This window comes from Cuculus canorus, chromosome 3, assembly GCF_017976375.1.
Source record: "Cuculus canorus isolate bCucCan1 chromosome 3, bCucCan1.pri, whole genome shotgun sequence".
NCBI lineage: Eukaryota > Metazoa > Chordata > Aves > Cuculiformes > Cuculidae > Cuculus > Cuculus canorus.
Window position 1 is genome coordinate 113,412,093 of NC_071403.1, and position 18,911 is coordinate 113,431,003.

The window sequence follows — 18,911 nt, forward strand, 5'->3', positions numbered from 1 at the left end:
CATCCCAGTTGCAAGAATATACTTAAGAAGAAAGATCTGCCCCCATTGTCAGCCCTTCTGAGAAGAAGAAAAAAGAAAAACCCACACCCTATACTGATAAATACAGATTTTCTGTGTGTTTGTGTGCATATAAGTATTTGTGTGTCCACATATAGATGCCTACTTTACATATACACAAACATATGCATATACACAGAGACTAATTTAAACAGTTTTCTGTCTCCCACTGAAGACCTACAGGAACTCTCTGAGAGCATAAAAGGAACAAAATGTGAGTAGTCTCCTTTACATAAGCTCTTGCTGACCTTCTCTAATACACAATGTTATTACATTAAAATGATACAGGTTATCTGCAGAAATATACATCTCAAACTACCTCCTGAAACTTACACCTGTAAGAGAAATATGTTGGTTTTCACTAAATAGTTGAAATAAAATTGTGAGGCTTATGAAGAAAGTCTCACATGAAACTTTTCTCACATTGCAAGTGATTTAATACTCTCATTTTTCATGGCAGAACTTAGCACAGAGTAAAATATAATACAGATATCTTCCTTCAAAGACAGTAACAGCATGTAAATATTTAAACAGTTCATTTCTTAAACCAGCAGGAGACAGAGAAAAGGAAAGACAATCATAGGTAGTTTCGAGGTTTTTTTGTAAAAAAATGAAACTCTAGCAAATTAAGAAGTATAAACTACAAAATGCAGAAAATCCAGAAAAAGACAAAAAGTTCTAATGATTCCAGAAACTGCAGTTGAAACATAAATTAGCAAATAAAATAATGTAATGACCCTGCAAAACTGAAAGCTGTATAAACAATGGCATAGAATCTGAACAAATGAATATATCTACAAATGACATTAACAGTGGGCAGCAAATTTCCATTTATGTATCTACATGCTAGTACTCAGGAAGCCTACAACAATTTCTCCCCCTTCAAGTCCATATCTTGTTCAGCCCCCAGATACCAGTTTCTTCTTATTTAAAGTCAGCTTCTGGGTTTCAGATTTCTAGCCTTTATTGAGTGACTTCTAAAAAAGATCACTCCTCCTGAAATCACTGTGGGTACTTCTACGAAAGCTACTTGGCAATGTAAGATGTTAAAACAGATTGCAATTTGAATAAAATATCCAGACAGTATTTCAGACGATTGTGTGCAATTCTCCATATCTAAAACCAACCACAGTTTCTCCTGTATTTACTATGTATAGTAACTACAAGAGTGAATACACACGCAACCATACCTTCTGTAGTTGGAAGTAGGTCTTTTCCTTCACTCTTCGTTTCTGTTAGTTTCTCTGTTCTCAGTAATACTTCTGCAAAGCTTTCCACAGAATTGTTCTGGTATGTGCCATAGCTGTTTTCAAACTAGAAGTAAAACAAGATAAATGACACATGCAGAGTATGTGCTGCAGTTATATTTAGTTCACTTGCATCAGATGCAATTATCTACCTCGGGTCTTGCATTTGCCTTCCTTCCTGTTTAATGCTAGAATTTTGCTTACTGTTGCACAGATTTTCAAATCCTTGCAAGCCACACAAACAATCCAAAATCCATATTGTTAATTAATTCACACTTCTGAATTGTGTAACAGGAACTTACTTCTGCAACATATGGATCAGCAATTAGAGATGCATAAAAGGGATGACAGCCTTGCTTTTCCACTGTGGCATTTTCTCCAGGACCACTTTTTAATACACCACCAAAATCTTGGCCCTAAGAAAATAAGTATAGGTAAGCCTAGTCACAAAAAAAGCTCATCGGAAAGCCCATAACTGTTGTTCAGAATAAAAGGAACTGTAATGAAAATATCATTAAATCCAGTGGGAGAGAGGTAAGAGTCATCTTACATGCACCAAGACCAATTGAAGTCCGGTATTCTTACTGAAGGAGAACCATGCTCAAAAGCTGTATCAGAGAAACTAGTATCATAAATATTACAGAAAATGCACTCAGGTAGAGAAGGTAGAAAAGAGAAACTGGAAGGCAACATCTTTGAATATAAAATGACAGTATTTAAAGAGTGGACTTCATTGTGCTTTCTGCCCCAAGGTTCTGCAGTTCTGCTGAATTTCAACTATGCCTTCTCGCACTACGCTAAATAGGCAGGAGAAATCAGATTAGAAAACAAGAAAGGGAAACAGCTTCACACCCCTTCTTTCATTGGGATTTGCGTGCAAGAAATCCCTTGATATCTCTAGCCCATTTATTGATTTGAGCTCTTCAGTTATCAGATACCTATAAAGGAGCTCAGGTTTTATACTAACGTATCAGAGAACGTGTAAACATCTGCAGACACATCAGCAATCCCTTACATGTAATGGTCGAAGATAAGCTAATGACCTCTTCCACCACTGTCCATCACTGACAGCATGCAGCATGGCTTTGGTAGTCATAGTTGTGTTAGACAACACCTTCATGGTTTTTGATGTCGTCCAGTACAACAAATCACCAGACTGGCTAGAAGAGACGTTGGTTTCATCCTGTGAGCATATGCAACACACAACAGCACGGGTTAGTCTAGTGCTTTAATTTGGCTAAAGACCTAAAGCCAAATGCGTTAGAGATCAGGCACACAATGTTAATAACATATTTTAATGATCATAAATTTAAGCGACATCTGTTATAAAAACAAACAGGAGACAAAAGTGATTTAGAAATTTCAATCTGAAGTGAGTAGTGTGAACAGTAGAGCACTCTGCCCCTGTAGTCAGCTGTAGCTTCTGTTTGGACAGACACCAGCTGTTTGTACTTCCAAAGTTAATAATGGCAACGTTTGGCAAAACTGTTGAATGCTTCTGCTAAAATAATGATCTCTGTATAAATCAGGAAATTGAACAGGCTAAAATTAATCTTTACTAACTCAAGAAAGCTGACAGTAGAGACAATCTTGTATTGTGAATTAATTAAATTGAATTCTCAGTAAGGGAAATGGTGAAGAGATGTAAACATCTCCATATCATCAAGATCAGAAATTCTGCAGTCAGCGCTTACAAGGTACAAAATACAGCAAAGAGAAAATACTACAAAAAATAAGTGAGAGCCCAGTCTATTCTCAATCCCAAACTGCTTCTGCAATACACACACGTATAGTTCTATGCATTATCCTGCCAAAAATCTTCACTCAGTCTCAGAAAACACACATATAAGTCAATTCTTAAAAATAGAAGACATGTTCCACAAATTGAGAATTCTGTACCAGTTCTTCCTCATGTAAAGCATTTAAATAATACCCAGAATATCCACAGAATCACAAAATGACCTGAGTTGGAAAGGACCCACTAGGACCATCGAGTCCAACTCCTACTCCTGCATAGGACAACCCCAATATTTATACCACACGTCAGAGTGCACTGTCCAAATGCTTCTTGAATATCTTGAGGCTTGGCACCACGACTACTTTCCCGGAGAACCTGTTCCAGTGCTCTATCACCCTCTGAGCCAAGAGCCTTTTCCTAATATCCAACCCAAGCCTCCCCTGACACATGTCCCTGCCATTCCCGCGGGTCCTATCATTGGTCACCAGAGAGAAAAGATCAGCACCTGCTCCTTCCCTGGTGATGAAGCAGTAAACTGCTATGAGGTCCCCCCTCAGTCTCATCTTCTCCAAGCTGAACAGACCAAGTGAATTCAGCTGCTTCTCATAAAACTTCCCCTCTAGACCCTTCATCAACTTTGTGACCCTCCTCTGGACACTCTCCAGTAGCTTGATACCCTCTTTATACTGTGGTGCCCAAAACTGCACACAATACTCAACGTGGGACTGCAGCAGTGCAGAACAGAGCAGGACAATTGCCTCCCTTGACCAGCTAGGAATGCCATACTTGATACACCCCAGGACACAGTTGGTCCTCTTGGCTGCAAGGGCACTGTTGGCTTATGTTCAACTTGCCACTGACCAGAACCACTGACCCCTTTCCTCAGGGCTGCTCTCCAGCCTCTCTCCCCCCATTCTGTATGTATATCCAGGGCTGTCATGTCCCAGGTGCTAAACTCAACACTTTTCTTTGTTATACTTCAGGCATTTGGCGATTGCCCAGCTCTCCAGTTTGTCTAGATCCCTCTGCAGGGCCTCTTTGCACTCAAGAGCGTCAACAGCTCCCCCCAGTTTCATGTCATCAGCAAACTTGATTAGTAAACCTTCCATGCTGCTTGATCTGTGCTGTTCCAGTCCTGAAAGGTTTGTGTTAATTGCATGCTTTACAAAGCTTACACATTGGACAAATATATAATTAGCATACTAATATAAACACACTGTCTTCAGCAATAAAAAATATAAATATTTCCCTGCATACAGCAAACCTCAACAGTTTTACATCCAATGTTTTTCCCTAACAACTCTATTATTCATTTCCCTATACACTGATGGGTATTTAAACAGAAACATCCTACCTGTATTACCAAATGTGAAGTATTAGAGTCATAGAATCACAGAATCACTAGGTTGGAACCCACCGGATCATCGAGTCCAACCATTCCTAACAATCCCTTAAAGTCTACCCGTCCCTTAAACATCTCCAGGGAAGGTGACTCAACCCCCTCCCTGAGCAGCCTCTGCCAGTGCCCAATGACCCTTCCCATGAAAGTTTTTTTCCTGATGTCCAGTTTACAACTTACTAATATAAAACAAATTTTCAGATAACTTGGCATCCTTTTGCTCTGATAACTGAATTATGTCCCACCGTAACTTCAGAGACAAAACGTGTAACTTTCAATACGGCAGAATTTCACTGTAGATGAACTTAGTAGTACCTTTTACTGCAGTATGCAGTATGTACTGCCTCAAGCCGACCACTGAAGTAGCAGGTCTGTCCTACGTCCTTCTTTCCATTAAGTCTTCAGAGTATTTTTCAATCTTTTCTGATATTATATTCTGCATTTCACAGATGCACCACTAACAAACTGACTGGCTAAATTGAAAGCTTCAGGTCTTAATTCACCAAATGAAGAAAGAACATGCCAAGTACAACAACAAACAATTTTTACCTCTCTGAAAAGTAAAAGAACAACAGAAAATCCTAGGTCTGGTGGCTTTGTGGGGTGGGGGAGAATTTTTTCTTTGTGTGTGTTTTAAATAAATCACCCTTGGTACTAAGAATGAAAGTGTTCTGTAATTTATTTTAATTGTTACATACAGAATACTCATTACCAATTTCTCTTTCCGCCTCCATTTTCAAGCTGATGTTTTAGGACACCTAACTGATTTCTTATGTGGGGAAAAAAACTCAAAAACCAACCCAAAACAGAACCAGAATAAAAACACTCCCCAAGTTCTCAACTGCATTTGAACAAAACATTTTTGCAGCATATCTCCTTCAGTAGCATAAAAACTAACAGGCTAATTTGAATGCTGCTGTGTATTCTTCTATAGTTCTACTGCTATCAGATAAACTCTATTGATTATTTCTAAGAAAAGAATTTCAACTCTTACAAGTAATTACAGTCTTTTCTATACAAATAAGAATTCTGTTTTCTGAAACCATACTTCTGTGTACCTGGAACACTTTCAAGCTATAAGTTTTTGCTATCCTGAATCAATGTCTTATAAAATAAATGATTTCTTAAAGATTGCTGGAGGTCTCCTTTTAAGAAGGTAAAAGGAATTTTATCCTTTAATTGTATTTTCAGGAAGAAGTTATAGTTTAGAATTTTTGAAGGGGTGTTTATGGGAAAGCCAAACAAAAAACAAAACCCCACAACTATTTGAAACAGCAGCTGGAACATTATTTTTTGCCCTGTGGTTCCAAAACCTCCAGGTAGAAGAGCTGCCAGTATGTAAATACAACATTCAAATCGTTTCTAACCAGCAGTGATAAAAATGCATGACATATCAATTTAATGCACACAAACATTTGAAAAGATCCTGTCTTTTCCAGTTCTAGTCTTGGGAAAAGAAGGCAAAAGGCGAAGATGATGGTAATGCTCTGTTAATTGGAAAATTTCTTTTCTTCAGCCAACATTTAAGAAAATCAATCCTATAATCTGAAGATACTCTTCTCTAGAAATAACGTTTGCTTTCCTATCAAAGACTTAGGGTTCAAGGAAACCTGAAACCACAAATTTCTCTTGTGTTGATGTGCCTCTTCACAGTAATTAAGTTTTTAACATTCAGATATGTAATACATAACTAAAAATCATTGAAACAGAGATAACGCATATTTTAACTATTACATGAATTTAACAAAGTCAGAGCTCTGTTTATCTACAACACAGCATCTCATGACTAAGCATCATATTTTAATCTAAGAATGCTACCAAAAATATTCTGAAACACTTCTCATGTATTAAGACCTTCATTTTCTCACTAAGACATTTTGTTTGAGAAGCCCAAGATTAGTTGCTGAGTCGTTTGCAGCACACAACAAAAAGGACAGCGACTGGGGAAACTTAACATTTTGCTTAAAAAAATCTGCGATGTTGGAATCATTATAGCTTCCAGAAAATAATTTCTCCAACAGATACCATGAGTTCAATCAACAGTGACGAGCTGGCACTAACGTAACAAAATGCGTCCTTGTGCAAATGCTTTAGTTCATGCGGAATAATTACGTGCATCTTTATCGTAACAATCAGGAATTTCCTTCAGAGTAAGACCACTAAAAACTTGGGAGAAAAGTTATACTGAAGTCAATGTGACAGCAGTGCTAAATTACACATTTCTATACAATCTGAAGATATGTAGGTAGCTGCTATCAATACTTCTGCAAGCTTCACGAGGAAAATAATTCAGAGGAAAAACTTAAAACAACAAAAATTAAATTACTTTAGACATTCACAGAGGGGAGTTCATCAAGAAAAGAATGACAGACAAGTACGACCAGCTGGTGATGCAGGTTGTTATGATGAAAAAAAAAATGGTAGCGGCAACTTATGATTCAATAATAGATAAAGGTAACAAGAGGTGGAAAAAAGTCACTAAAGCCTTGAAAGGGAAAATTGATGTATTTACAGATAGGTATTTTTAATTTAATAGAGAAAGGGGTGCCCAAACACACGTATGCCAGAAGAAGCTTAGTCAAGCCAAGATAAGGAAAATTACATTTAAAGCACCCATTTGAAAAGGTATCAATTAGTGAGGACAGAGAAACATTTGCCAACTCCTTGAGAAAAGGGTGCTATAAGTTAATCAAATCATAAGTGAAAAAGAAATGAGTAAAAGGAGGAAAAAAAACTCTATAGTTTGGTGGGTTTTTTTGAAGAAACTGAAAAGTCTATGCAAGTGAATGAAGGTGAAGCATGAGAAATTAACTGAAGTGGAAATACAGGAACTGCAGTTACGATATTCAGTTATGTCAGCGAATTATTGAATATATTGCTTTTTTAACATTTCAGATGTTTATAACAAAGAAAGGCTTATGAAGTGACTAAATTCTTGGCTGTGTTTCCTTCGTGTCATTGCAAGAAGTGAAAGAAGCTATAAATCCCTATTAAGTCAACTGGGAGAGAACAAAAAGACATAATTAGCAAACGTGCACAACTCATTTCATAGCATAACAGTCTGAAACATGATATGCCAAGAAGCTGTATTAAAACAGAAAGAAAAAAAAATCCTCAATGCAGCAACATACAAACTTGCCAGGCCAACTGCCTGCCTACTTTCAATTCTAAGCAGACAGCCAAACACAACTATGGGGCGGGAGGGAAAAAGAAGGATATATTGGAGAAAATAAGAGTGGATAGTTTTCTGCATATAAATTCCCAAGCATAATGAAGAATGCTTCAGATATGCAAACTGAATTGATAATGAAGTTAATTAGTGAGTTTACTCAACTCCGATAAAACCTGCAATAAGCTTCTGAATAACTTCTACACATGTATAGCTGTTCCATCACAACACATAGTCAATAGTGCTGCAGCATATGAAAGGTGATGTGTGAAAAATCTGTAATGCACATTAAAATATTGTAAATGTATGTATACACACTCACATCAGAATTTTCTTAACATTTACTTAATAATCTTCCTCTCCAAGAGATTTACCAATTCCCAGAAAATAAAAAGCATTTGTACCAGTGAACAGCCCCATTCTTCATATCAATGATTCTAGGAGATTCATAAAGTCTTTAGCTGTCTTCCTCCAAATACTGTTCTCAGTGCTATTTTAGTTGCCGGATCATTTATTTTTTTATATATGCAAATATGTTTATGTATGCTTACACATGCAGACGTACACAAAGTATGTATGCCTATACATATATAAAAAACACAAAATACAGACATATACACAGAAGTTGCCTGTTCCCATTCCAATAACATGAAGGAGAGGTGTAGGGTTTTGAGCCACATGGTGTTAAACATACCAAAGAAAAAGACTACCACGTTCCCTCTACAGCTGGTAAAAATTCCCCAAGGATATAATGACATTAAGGAGGCTGCAAAACAGATACTTTTCTCAAAAAGGCAAACTACACAACATGAATCATCTTTTTTCTTTATTTCTCTGTTCTTTTGGGTATCTCTTTAAGGATTTTGCCCCTCACCTCCCTGCAATATCTGTTTATCACCTATAGAAAAATTCAATTAAGAAGTCAGCAAGAAAATAAAAACTAAACTTATTCTGTTCCGCTTTGAAAAGGATGAAAAACATATTCCTTTCTTTCATAAACAGATTATTTTTCTATAAAGAGTGAAATGTATTTCTGCCTGTACATATGCACACTTAAATTTGTTAAAATAATATTTTTTCTTGCTATCCTATCTCTATTTCCCACAAAACACTCAACATTCCTTCCAATCTTACATACAAAAATAATTTTGCATACAATACATGAAAGTTAGAAAACGGCAAAGAAGTCAGAAATTCCATGATGTACAGAATAAAATGGAAACAAATTCAATTTAAAAGGGTTTTTTTTAAGTAATCACATAGCTCAGGTTCATTTTCAAATGCCTTGTTTTACATTTGGGACAGATCAAAAGTCAAACCAACATTAATGTATTTGATTGTGATAGGTTTTGTTGCACTTTCCTCTTCCTCTGCCTCTGAGTTTATATTTTTTCTCCTGTGGTGCTAAGACAGTGTTGGAGGAAGCAACAAAAAGTCAGAACACGCTAAGTATAAATACAGAAGCAAAACTTTAAAATTAAAACAATCTAAAACCAGAAATTAGTAGATGTATTTAATGTTGTGCATTTTATTTCCTTGTTCCTAAAAGCTCAAGTTCAGCTCTTCAGCATAACACAGAACATAATTATTATTACTTTTAACTCTCCTTAAAGCTTACCTCTGTATTCTTACTGATCAATGAAGATGGTCCTGAGGTATTTGTATTTTCACCTCCTTCTGAAGGAAGAAACTGGTAATTCACAGCCTGATAAAGAATCTACAAACACAAAATCAAATCAAATAATCAAATGTAAAAATTATGCTTTATGTTATAAGAAACTCAAGAAATTCTGATGTCAAAGCTTCTATGACAGAAAACCAAGGCTGAAGGGGAAGACAGGGAAAAGACGACATGGGTATCTCTTTGACTCCCTGTCACTATTGTAGTCCTTAGACAAAAGGGCCTTCCCTTCTCTGTGCGTTTTTTTTGCGATATTTTTCTTGCAACATAAGAACACATTTGGGTTTTTAATTACATGCACCCTGCTGCACTACGTAGACTAAAGAACTTCCATGAAAAACACCCATTATCTCAACTGCGCCTCTGAGGTGCTGGGCAACTCCACAGAGGCACATGTAATGCAAGATAAGAGTTTTGGAAGCAGAATTTCCATGGGTCACATAACCAATAAAGGTCCACAGAAGACACTTACATACATATATATATCATTTCACAGAATCACAGAATCACAAGGTTGGAAAGGACCCATTGGATCATCGAGTCCAACCGTTCCTAACACTCCCTAAACCATGTCCTTAAGTACTTCATCCACCCGTTCCTTAAACACCTCCAGGGAAGGCGACTCGACCACCTCCCTGGGCAGCCTGTTCCAGTACCCAATGACTCTTACTGTGAAGAATTTTTTTCTGATATCCAACCTGAACCTCCCCTGACGGAGCTTCAGGCCATTCCCTCTAGTCCTGTCCCCTGTCACTTGGGAGAAGAGGCCAGCTCCCTCCTCTCCACAACCTCCTTTCAGGTAGTTGTAGAGAGTAATAAGGTCTCCCCTCAGCCTCCTCTTCTCAAGGCTAAACAACCCCAGCTCTCTCAGCCGCTCCTCATAAGACTTGTTCTCCAGCCCCCTCACCAGCTTCGTTGCTCTTCTCTGGACACGCTCCAGAGCCTCAACATCCTTCTTGTGGTGAGGGGCCCAGAACTGAACACAGTATTCGAGGTGCGGTCTCACCAGTGCCGAGTACAGAGGGAGAATAACCTCCCTGGACCTGCTGGTGACCCCATTTCTGATACAAGCCAAGATGCCATTGGCCTTCTTGGCCACCTGGGCACACTGCTGGCTCATGTTCAGTCGGCTGTCAACCAGCACCCCCAGGTCCTTCTCTTCTGTGCAGCTCTCCAGCCATTCTTCCCCCAGTCTGTAGCGCTGCATAGGGTTGTTGTGCCCCAAGTGCAGGACCCGGCATTTGGTCTTGTTAAACCTCATCCCATTGGTCTCGGCCCAGCAGTCCAGCCTGTTCAGATCCCTTTGCAGAGCCTCCCTACCCTCCAGCAGGTCGACACTTCCTCCCAGCTTAGTGTCATCTGCAAACTTGCAGATCAGCATTTGGTCAGCATGACTTCATAAAAGATTTTCCAATGTATGTATATATCTAAATACAGAGTGTTTGGACTTAACGTGTAGGACAATCGATGAACAGAGCTGTAAAGTTCACACTAAGCTTATAGACAAAGTAACTGCAGAAGAAAGTGATTAAATGTGCTTTGACAGAAATCATGACATGGGTTCAGCTTCCTGGGGCAAACACTAAATTAATCATCACTGCACCTTCACGACAAATTATACTGCACTAACAAAGAAACCTAGGCAACAAATTCAGTCTCCAGTTTAACAACTGGAGAAGAGAGAGAATAATTTCCCTTGGAAAAGTGGGATGTGAGAGGATAACAATTAGTGGCTGAACAGCTGCACGGCACTACAACTAACAGGGCATGAATCCTTTACAAGGAACAAGACTGATAGAGAGTGAGTGAGTTGACAGAAAGTTTAACAAGTTCTGGTTTATACAAATGCCTAAAGCTTGTTTAATTTCAAATTCTAATTCCAGGTATAGTCACGTAAGAGGGTAAACAAGCTTTTATTTCCGTATTGTACAGGTACCAATTCTACAGAGATTCCATTTACATTTAAGCTCATCACTGTACTTATCTCTCTCAAATTTGAGTGCTTCAAGATGAAAAAAAAAGCAGTAAGGAGCTTGTGAGAGCTAAACTATTTTAAATCCTTTGCAGCATTTTATTCCAATATCCTGTTACTGAAGGGGTGCAGTCTGCCTTTCTACGTTGTCTGTATCCGTCACACACATCGCTATACAAGCGATTTTGTAAAGAAAAAGGCTACACATTTGCAGCTGCTTTAATTTGACTGCATATGTACTGCAGCTATTGCTCCCTTCTCCCTCATTCTTCAGACACAGAATGGAAGCCCCCTAAGCTGTTTTCATTACAGAAGGTTAAATCTATGAGCACTGTGAACTCTTAGACAACTGAGACAAATATGAACTTTCAAACAAGTTACAGTTTGTAGACCAAGGCACAATTACACTGAACAAAAAAGTAATGTTTTGACAACCTAAATTACTGCACTTCAGTTTCAAATAAAACTTTTCAAAAGGTTTGCTATGTCATCTTGCCTTAACTTGTATTTAAATGCTACAATTACATGTTCTTACATATACAATATGACCAGCTGAATACCTGACTGCATTGTCAGTCATAGTAGAATTAATAAACATGGCTTAGACATAAAGCCTGTTGTACTTGTTAAAACAATTTCATGGTCGAAATAAGTGAGAAGATTATCATTGTATATTGAGTAGAGAACATAAAAATTTAGGAATAAACATTTAATAGATATTTAGGTGAGCATTTAATGAAGTTGCATTACAGGGTGTGAACAAGTGACAGAAGCTGGAAAACACTGACAAAATTTAACTGCATTTGCAAATAAAATGTTTAAATGAGCCAATAAACAAAGAAATTAAAAGTACTGAAGATCAAGGATACAATTGCACTTCTACTTGAGAAGCCAATTCATCATATAAAAATGCTTATAAAAGAGATCTCATTTGTTGAAACATAACAGTGAAAGTAGAAAAATACAATAGAATAAACTTGCTGGGGAGTAGAACTTAAAGGAAAAAAACTTATAAATAAGCACAAGTCCCTTTTACTTTTGTAAACACTGAACTTGCATAAAAGAAGTTTCAGAAACACCAACCTGACTTTGCAACGAACTGCTCACTCCCAGCAACGCCTCTATGGCACTTGGTGGACAGTGTGTCAGCGCAAAAGCCATGAGTTCCTGACGCATACCCAAATCAGGGTAGCCTTCCGACTGCCCAAGCTGACTGCATACTTCCCAGCTTTTAGAATAACCTACAAGGGAACATAAAACATACTTCTGAGGGTGGTAAGCTTCACAAGTGGTAGGAATGTTCTGTAAAATTCTCATCAGATCTGGCATTCCTCCCAACACTTAACATACCCTGAGAAAGGAACTATCAAGGCTCTATAAAACAGAGATGTAACTCAACTGATAACTGACCAAATGAATAGAAGATTCATTGTTATAATGTTGTACATATCAGTACAATCGGTATCTGTAGGCCTACTTGCCATATTTTTACATGTTGCAGTAAGTCATAATTTATTTCAGAGCATAGATTCGTAGAATCATAGACTGATTTGGGTTGGAAGGGACCTTAAAATCTTCTAGTTTGAACCGCCCTGCCATGGGCATGGACAGTTCCCACTAGACCAGGCTGCTCAAGACCCCATCCAACGCAGTCTTGAACACTTCCAGGAGTGGGACATCCACAACTCCCCTGGGCAATCTGTTTCAGTGTCTCATCACCCTCATTGTGAGGAATTTCCTCATAACGTCTAGACTAAATCTTCCCCCCTCTAATCTGAAGTTCTATCATTACATATCCCTGTAAAAAGTCCTTCCCCGGCTTTCTTGTATGCCCCTTTTAGGTACTGGAGGGCCGGTATGATATGAATATTTAATTATATTCAATGACACAAGACATCTTACTGGAGTAGCTGGGAGAGGGGAAGTAAAATATATCACTTGATCTAATTATTAGAAGCTCTGCTCATCTCAGATTTCCCGCACATCAATCTCAAGGGATAAACCAAAAAAAGGCTAAAGAAACAAATCTCATCTTCCTTAGTATCTTGACACACACGTCATTTACCTCCATTCATACCCTCAAATATGCAAATTACATAAATACCACAAATATTTTATGAATTTTGATAGAAAAGCAGACATCTAAAAGACCTGCACCTTCCTAGCAGCAGCAGCCACATATGTTCACCTGCTTGAAAGGGGCACAGTGTAGAAAGAATGAGAAACAGTGGTTCCTGGAGGCACAGAAAAAAAGCCCCCTGAGGTTACAAGTTTAATCATTCAGTACCTTTCTTATTACATACAGTATTTGCGGTGTACATCTCAATTTCATGTATTTGTACATTCAATATGACAAAATATTTGCATGGTTTTGTCTTGCAAAAGGAATATCAAACAGCTAACATCCATTTTTCCTGCAATAGAAGGAGACTACACGGATCTGGCTGCACCTCGTGTCATCAGTTCCTATACATCGCAGTCATCTTTTGTCAGAATGCCAAGAAATTAAGCTTGGAGATAGCCAGATGCACCTGGTAGATGTCTCTCCAAAAGTATGGGACCAGTTTAAAGATACACAAAGTGTGTTTTAAAATGCACACAAAACTTAGTTAGAAACAGAAGTCAGCATTTATTATTACATCCTATAATACTGTTCTCAGACTCAAAATTAAATGCAATATCCCTACCCAGCTGTAGGGTAACAGCTGGGTAACAAAACTGTATTTCTCATAATTATTTCCAGACATGAACAAGTGGGATAACAATTGCAGGAAAAGATTTTATACTATGTGAAGTAATTTTTGCAAACTGAAACATGTTTTAGAAAAGGTAATGAAGTAAGTTTCAATAAAGAACTTCTAGAGAAAAAACGTGACTATTTATAAACAATAATGTGTACGGAACAACATGCATTGAATCTCAATAGCATGATTCATGAACATTCATTAACAAAAACGTAATAAGAAAACCTAACAACCGTGATTTAAACAACACAATGGATTAAAATCTTTTCCTTTGATTTCTTACAAGAAAAAAGTACTGAGGAGAGAATTAAAAACGGAATCCCTACTGGGATGTATTTTGAGCTTCTGACACAAAAAAAAAAATAAAGGATTATATAAATGTCAGTATGCAACTTCAGTTGAGAGATCTCAATGATCAAAACTAATTTAGAGAAAGACCAACACTGCTTCAGAAATCACCTTGGCCTAAGTATTTTGTAGTTCCATGACTATGTGGAACTCCACCTCCAAGACAAAAAGATCAGTCACATTTCATACCACTTGCCTCCTGCATTTGACTTCTGGTGTCAGTTGACTTCAATAAACAAGGTGTAACCGATTTTTTAATGCAATGGACAAAACCTGAAATACCATACTTCACAGTAAGCCAAGAGTCAGCTCTCAGATTTCTACTGCCATCACTTCACACCATCCCCATTTATTCGCCTCACCTGCAGCCATGAGCTCCTGGCAATGCATGCTAGCTGCTTTGTAGTCCTGGAAACTGAGAGCTTTTTCTACTAAAAGTATTAAAACTTGACCTTTCCTCTCCATTTGATCATCTCCTGTAAGAAAAATACAGAATTTGTATTAGTTAATTGGAATTAATGGTCAACTTAAGCTTGCTACTTTATTTCTTAAGAAAACTATATGCCACAACATGAAGGGCTCATATTGAAAAGAAAGCGGAAATAAAATTATCTGCAATTTCCTGAAGAAAACAGTAAAGTTACATATTTTAAGAAAAAAAACATGTCTAGTTCAAAAAAACATAAAAAGTTTTGAAAACTGTATTTATGCAATGACCAAGAAATAGAAAAAAAATGATATTTAAGTGACATAAATCAAAATCCTGACTTTAAAAGAAAACCAAACCAACCAAACTTGCATGAACTGTAACAGAATAAGAATGTTGACATTTTTTTTGTTAGAGTATACAAAGCCCCAGTTTCCATTGCCATTTCATAGAGCCAAATGATTCATGAGATGTAGAAAACAGAGGTATTTAAAAATCGCTACCCTCATAAATCGAGCAATTAAAACTGAAGCCATTTTCTCACACTACACAGGCATCCAAGGCCACCAGACCTTCTGGATAATGCCTCTTCCCCAGTCAAAAGTAACAATTTAGACACTACTGATCTCATGAAAGTTATTTACTTCACTGACATCAGTTGGTACAGTCATGTGCTCAAAATAGTGTTTATGCCCATGTGCTACGTGAGAAGGTGACTAAAGATACACAGGAGAAATAATCTCATGCTATTCATTTTAATTTAGGAAAGAAGGATGGCAAGAAGCTAATAAAAATGAGTGGATTTTTTCAATACAAGCTTCTTGCTCATGTTTCTCCCCTATTATTAAAAGCAATTTTACACAGTCACTGCTGTTAGTCATTTGAAAAGGGCACTGGTTTATGAAACTGTATTACTACAACTTGTGAAATGCAAATATTTCAGAAGGTTAAACAGACACGGTTCCAAAAACCACTTAAAGAGTACATGTTCTTAAATTACAAAGCTGTTATTTTTAACTCTACTTTGCAGGTCCATCAATGCAGGCAAAGCAAATTTCTTTTTAAAGCTTCCTGAAAAGATGTAGGAGTTGTGGCAGAATGACATTCAGGAAAGTGAAGTTACCTTAATTATTGAACTCAATCAAGACTCCCCTAATCCCAGCACATCATAACTAACTCAGCTGGGAGAACAGGTTGCCTTTCCATCATTTTATCTTTTGGCCTCTTGCTTCATATACTGCCAACACACGATGATGTAAATTAATCACATCCAAGGCTCTTCTGTTGCAAAATTTTGCCCTTTGGAAGCTGGGAACTTCTCATCCGGGCAAAAGCAATTACAGGTGGTGCTTCTATCTACACAAGCTAAATGTGAACTGTCATTTCGATAAGCAAGAGATTCACACTTGCCACTCACCTTCCAGTGTCCACTTCGCCCTGACAACTTTACCACTATGAAGCGATTTAACAAAGTAGCAGACACAAATAAAAGGCAAGAGAGAAAAAAAAAAATCAAACTACTGTTCCTCAGATTTCAGCTAGATAAATAATCACTGCTATTTATTACTACTTAAAAATCAGTGATATTTCAGGGAAAAGAGGAGGAACTCTTGGAGCAAGGAATAGTGTTCTTCTTAACTGTGCTTGAGCAGCAGTTTGTTGACAAGTCCCCAATCCCCAGTGCTGTAGCCGATTAGTTTTTAATGCAGTAGGATACATTTCCACACGTTTTACAAAAGAGCAAGTATAAAATATGAGGATCATTTTCCTTCCAGTTCACGGTTACAGTTGCACATCTTATCTCCACTGTGCACTCATACAAACTTCCATTATCTTGACACATGCTGTTACGCCAAAGAACAACCATCAGCTTTGACATGACTAGTGAATCCCCTGCAACACACAGCCCAACCCCTTTTCCCAAGCAGCCTTCATTGCCTCAACAGTGCATTCACTGAAAATACTACCTGCTGCAGATTAGTGGCATGGTCAAACACGAAAAAAAAAAACACTGCTTCAGCTTTGTGATGTCTCATTTGAAGATATATTTAATAATAAAGTCTCATAGAAGTGCAAGTTTTGAATTATAAATTGTTCCCCTTGCCTTTCTGACATACATCCAAGATTTAAAACCAAGAAAAGGTCAATGAGAAAAAACATTAAAACGGTGACCTTATTATATTACATAGTAGAATCACAGAATCACAGAACAGTTTGGTTTGGATGGGGTCCTTAAAGGTCACCTAGTCCAACTCCCCTGCAGTTAGCAGGGGACTCTTCAGCTAGATTGGGCTGCTCTGAGCCCCATCCAACCTGACCCTGAATTCTCCCAGGGATGAGGCATCTACCAGCTCTCCGGGCAACCTATGTCAGTGTTTCAGCACCCTCACTGTAAAAAAAAATTTCTTCCTTATATCTAGTCTAAATCTACCCTTTTGCAGTTTAAGCCCATTACCTCTTGTTCTAGTGCAACAGGCTCTGCTAAAAAGTCTGTCCTCATCTTTCTTGTAAGCCCCCTTTAACAGTGAAAGGCCACAAGAAGGTTTCCCTAGAGCCTTCTCTTCTCCAGGCAGAACAATCCCAACTCTCTCAGCCTTTCTTACCGGCACCAACAGGTCCATGTCTTTGCTGTGCTGAGGGCTTCAGAGCTGCATGCAGGACTCCAAGTATGGTTTCACCAGAGCAAAGGGGCAGAACCACCTCCCTCAACCTGCTGCCCACACTTCTTTTGATGTGGCCTAGGATACTGTTGGCTTTCTGGGCTGTGAGCGCACATTGTCAGCTCATCTCCAGCTTCTCATCCATCAGTATCCCCAAGCCCTTCTCTAGTGTATCCTCATTAAGCCGTAATTTTAATATCCGACATTCAGACTCAAACAAATCAAGTTCAGCAACTGGAAGGGATGTCTTAGCTTTTATTTCTCTTTTATTCTTTGTGAAGTTTTGTGAGTATTCAGGTCCTTTGGAGCTCTTTACATCATAAGGTAAATGCACTTAGGTTCTAAGGGTTATTCCACTCAGTAAGATTTAAGTCTCCGAAGCTCTTCCCATATCCTTTGGTTTTTAATGATATTTAGCATTCAGACAGAAGTTGATACAAGCAGATACAACATTATACCTGAAAGGAGATTTTAGCAAAGCGCGTGTTGGTCTCTTCTCCCAAGGAGCAAGGGATAGCATGAGAGGAAGTGGCCTCAAGTTGCACCATGGAAGGTTTAGACTAGATAGGAGGAAAAATTTCTTCACAAAAAGGGTTACCAAGCACTGGAAGAGTCTGCCCTGGAGGTAGATGTGGCACTTAGGGACATGGATTTGCAGTGGGCTTGGTAGTGTTAGGCTAAGGGTGGCACTTGATGAACTCAAGGGTCTTTTCCAACCTGAATTATTCTATGATTCAATTACAAAGTATGAGAGGAAAAATACTGATGCTCAGCAATAACAGGAAATATTTTTTTCTTGAGAAATAAAAGAAATAATAAGAATGAACAATAAAAATAAAGAAAAAAGTTCAAAGTATTTTTCAAAAGTTTGGATCCAATTTGTGTCATATAAAGATAAGAAAAGCTTACTGATAATCCTTTGAGTAAGATGCAAAATTTGTGAGTAGATAAAACATTACCTTGACTGAAACTATGTCATAAAAACTTAAAAGTCAAATGGTATCAAAATTATATGTATACTCTAGAAATTCCATGTCACCTACATTTAGGAGATCTGAAACCATCTGTACTGTTACTTCCAACATGCATTAAGCCAGAAAATCATTGTTGAGGAAGGAGGATTTAAAAAATAAGCTTTGACTTAGAAATATAAGCAAAGCTTAAAAGTTTATAGAATTAGCTTACAGGAAAGTTAACTGAAGTACCTTAAAGTTGTGAGAAATGAGAACATTGAACAGAAAACATCTCTAGAAAGCCTGACTCAAGAAACTAAGAGCAACACTGACCATATATTTTTGATACACAGTAAAGAAGTTGCTCTTCGTTTCTGATAAACTTTCTTAAGGGACAATGTGGATTAAGTGAGGATGGCGAGATGTTGAAAAGCTCTGGCTCCCTGAGCAGGTGTAGATTTTCTGGCTATCATGCTGAGCACATTCTCCCTCCATTCTTTGCCCAACTGTGAACTT

At 37.8% G+C, this 18,911-nt stretch overlaps 1 protein-coding gene across 1 annotated transcript in view; it reads right to left on the reverse strand.

Annotated features, from left to right (window-relative positions):
* The window catches only part of NBAS (NBAS subunit of NRZ tethering complex), a 173,648-nt gene that overhangs the window by 88,976 nt on the left and 65,761 nt on the right, over positions 1-18,911 (reverse strand). The window contains exons 33-38 of the mRNA XM_054061941.1: positions 14,718-14,831; positions 12,347-12,504; positions 9,229-9,327; positions 2,320-2,487; positions 1,607-1,720; positions 1,248-1,371 (exon numbers count right to left, since the gene is read on the reverse strand). Coding sequence (XP_053917916.1) covers positions 1,248-1,371; positions 1,607-1,720; positions 2,320-2,487; positions 9,229-9,327; positions 12,347-12,504; positions 14,718-14,831 — 777 coding nt within the window. The remainder of the gene's footprint in view (positions 1-1,247; positions 1,372-1,606; positions 1,721-2,319; positions 2,488-9,228; positions 9,328-12,346; positions 12,505-14,717; positions 14,832-18,911) is intronic.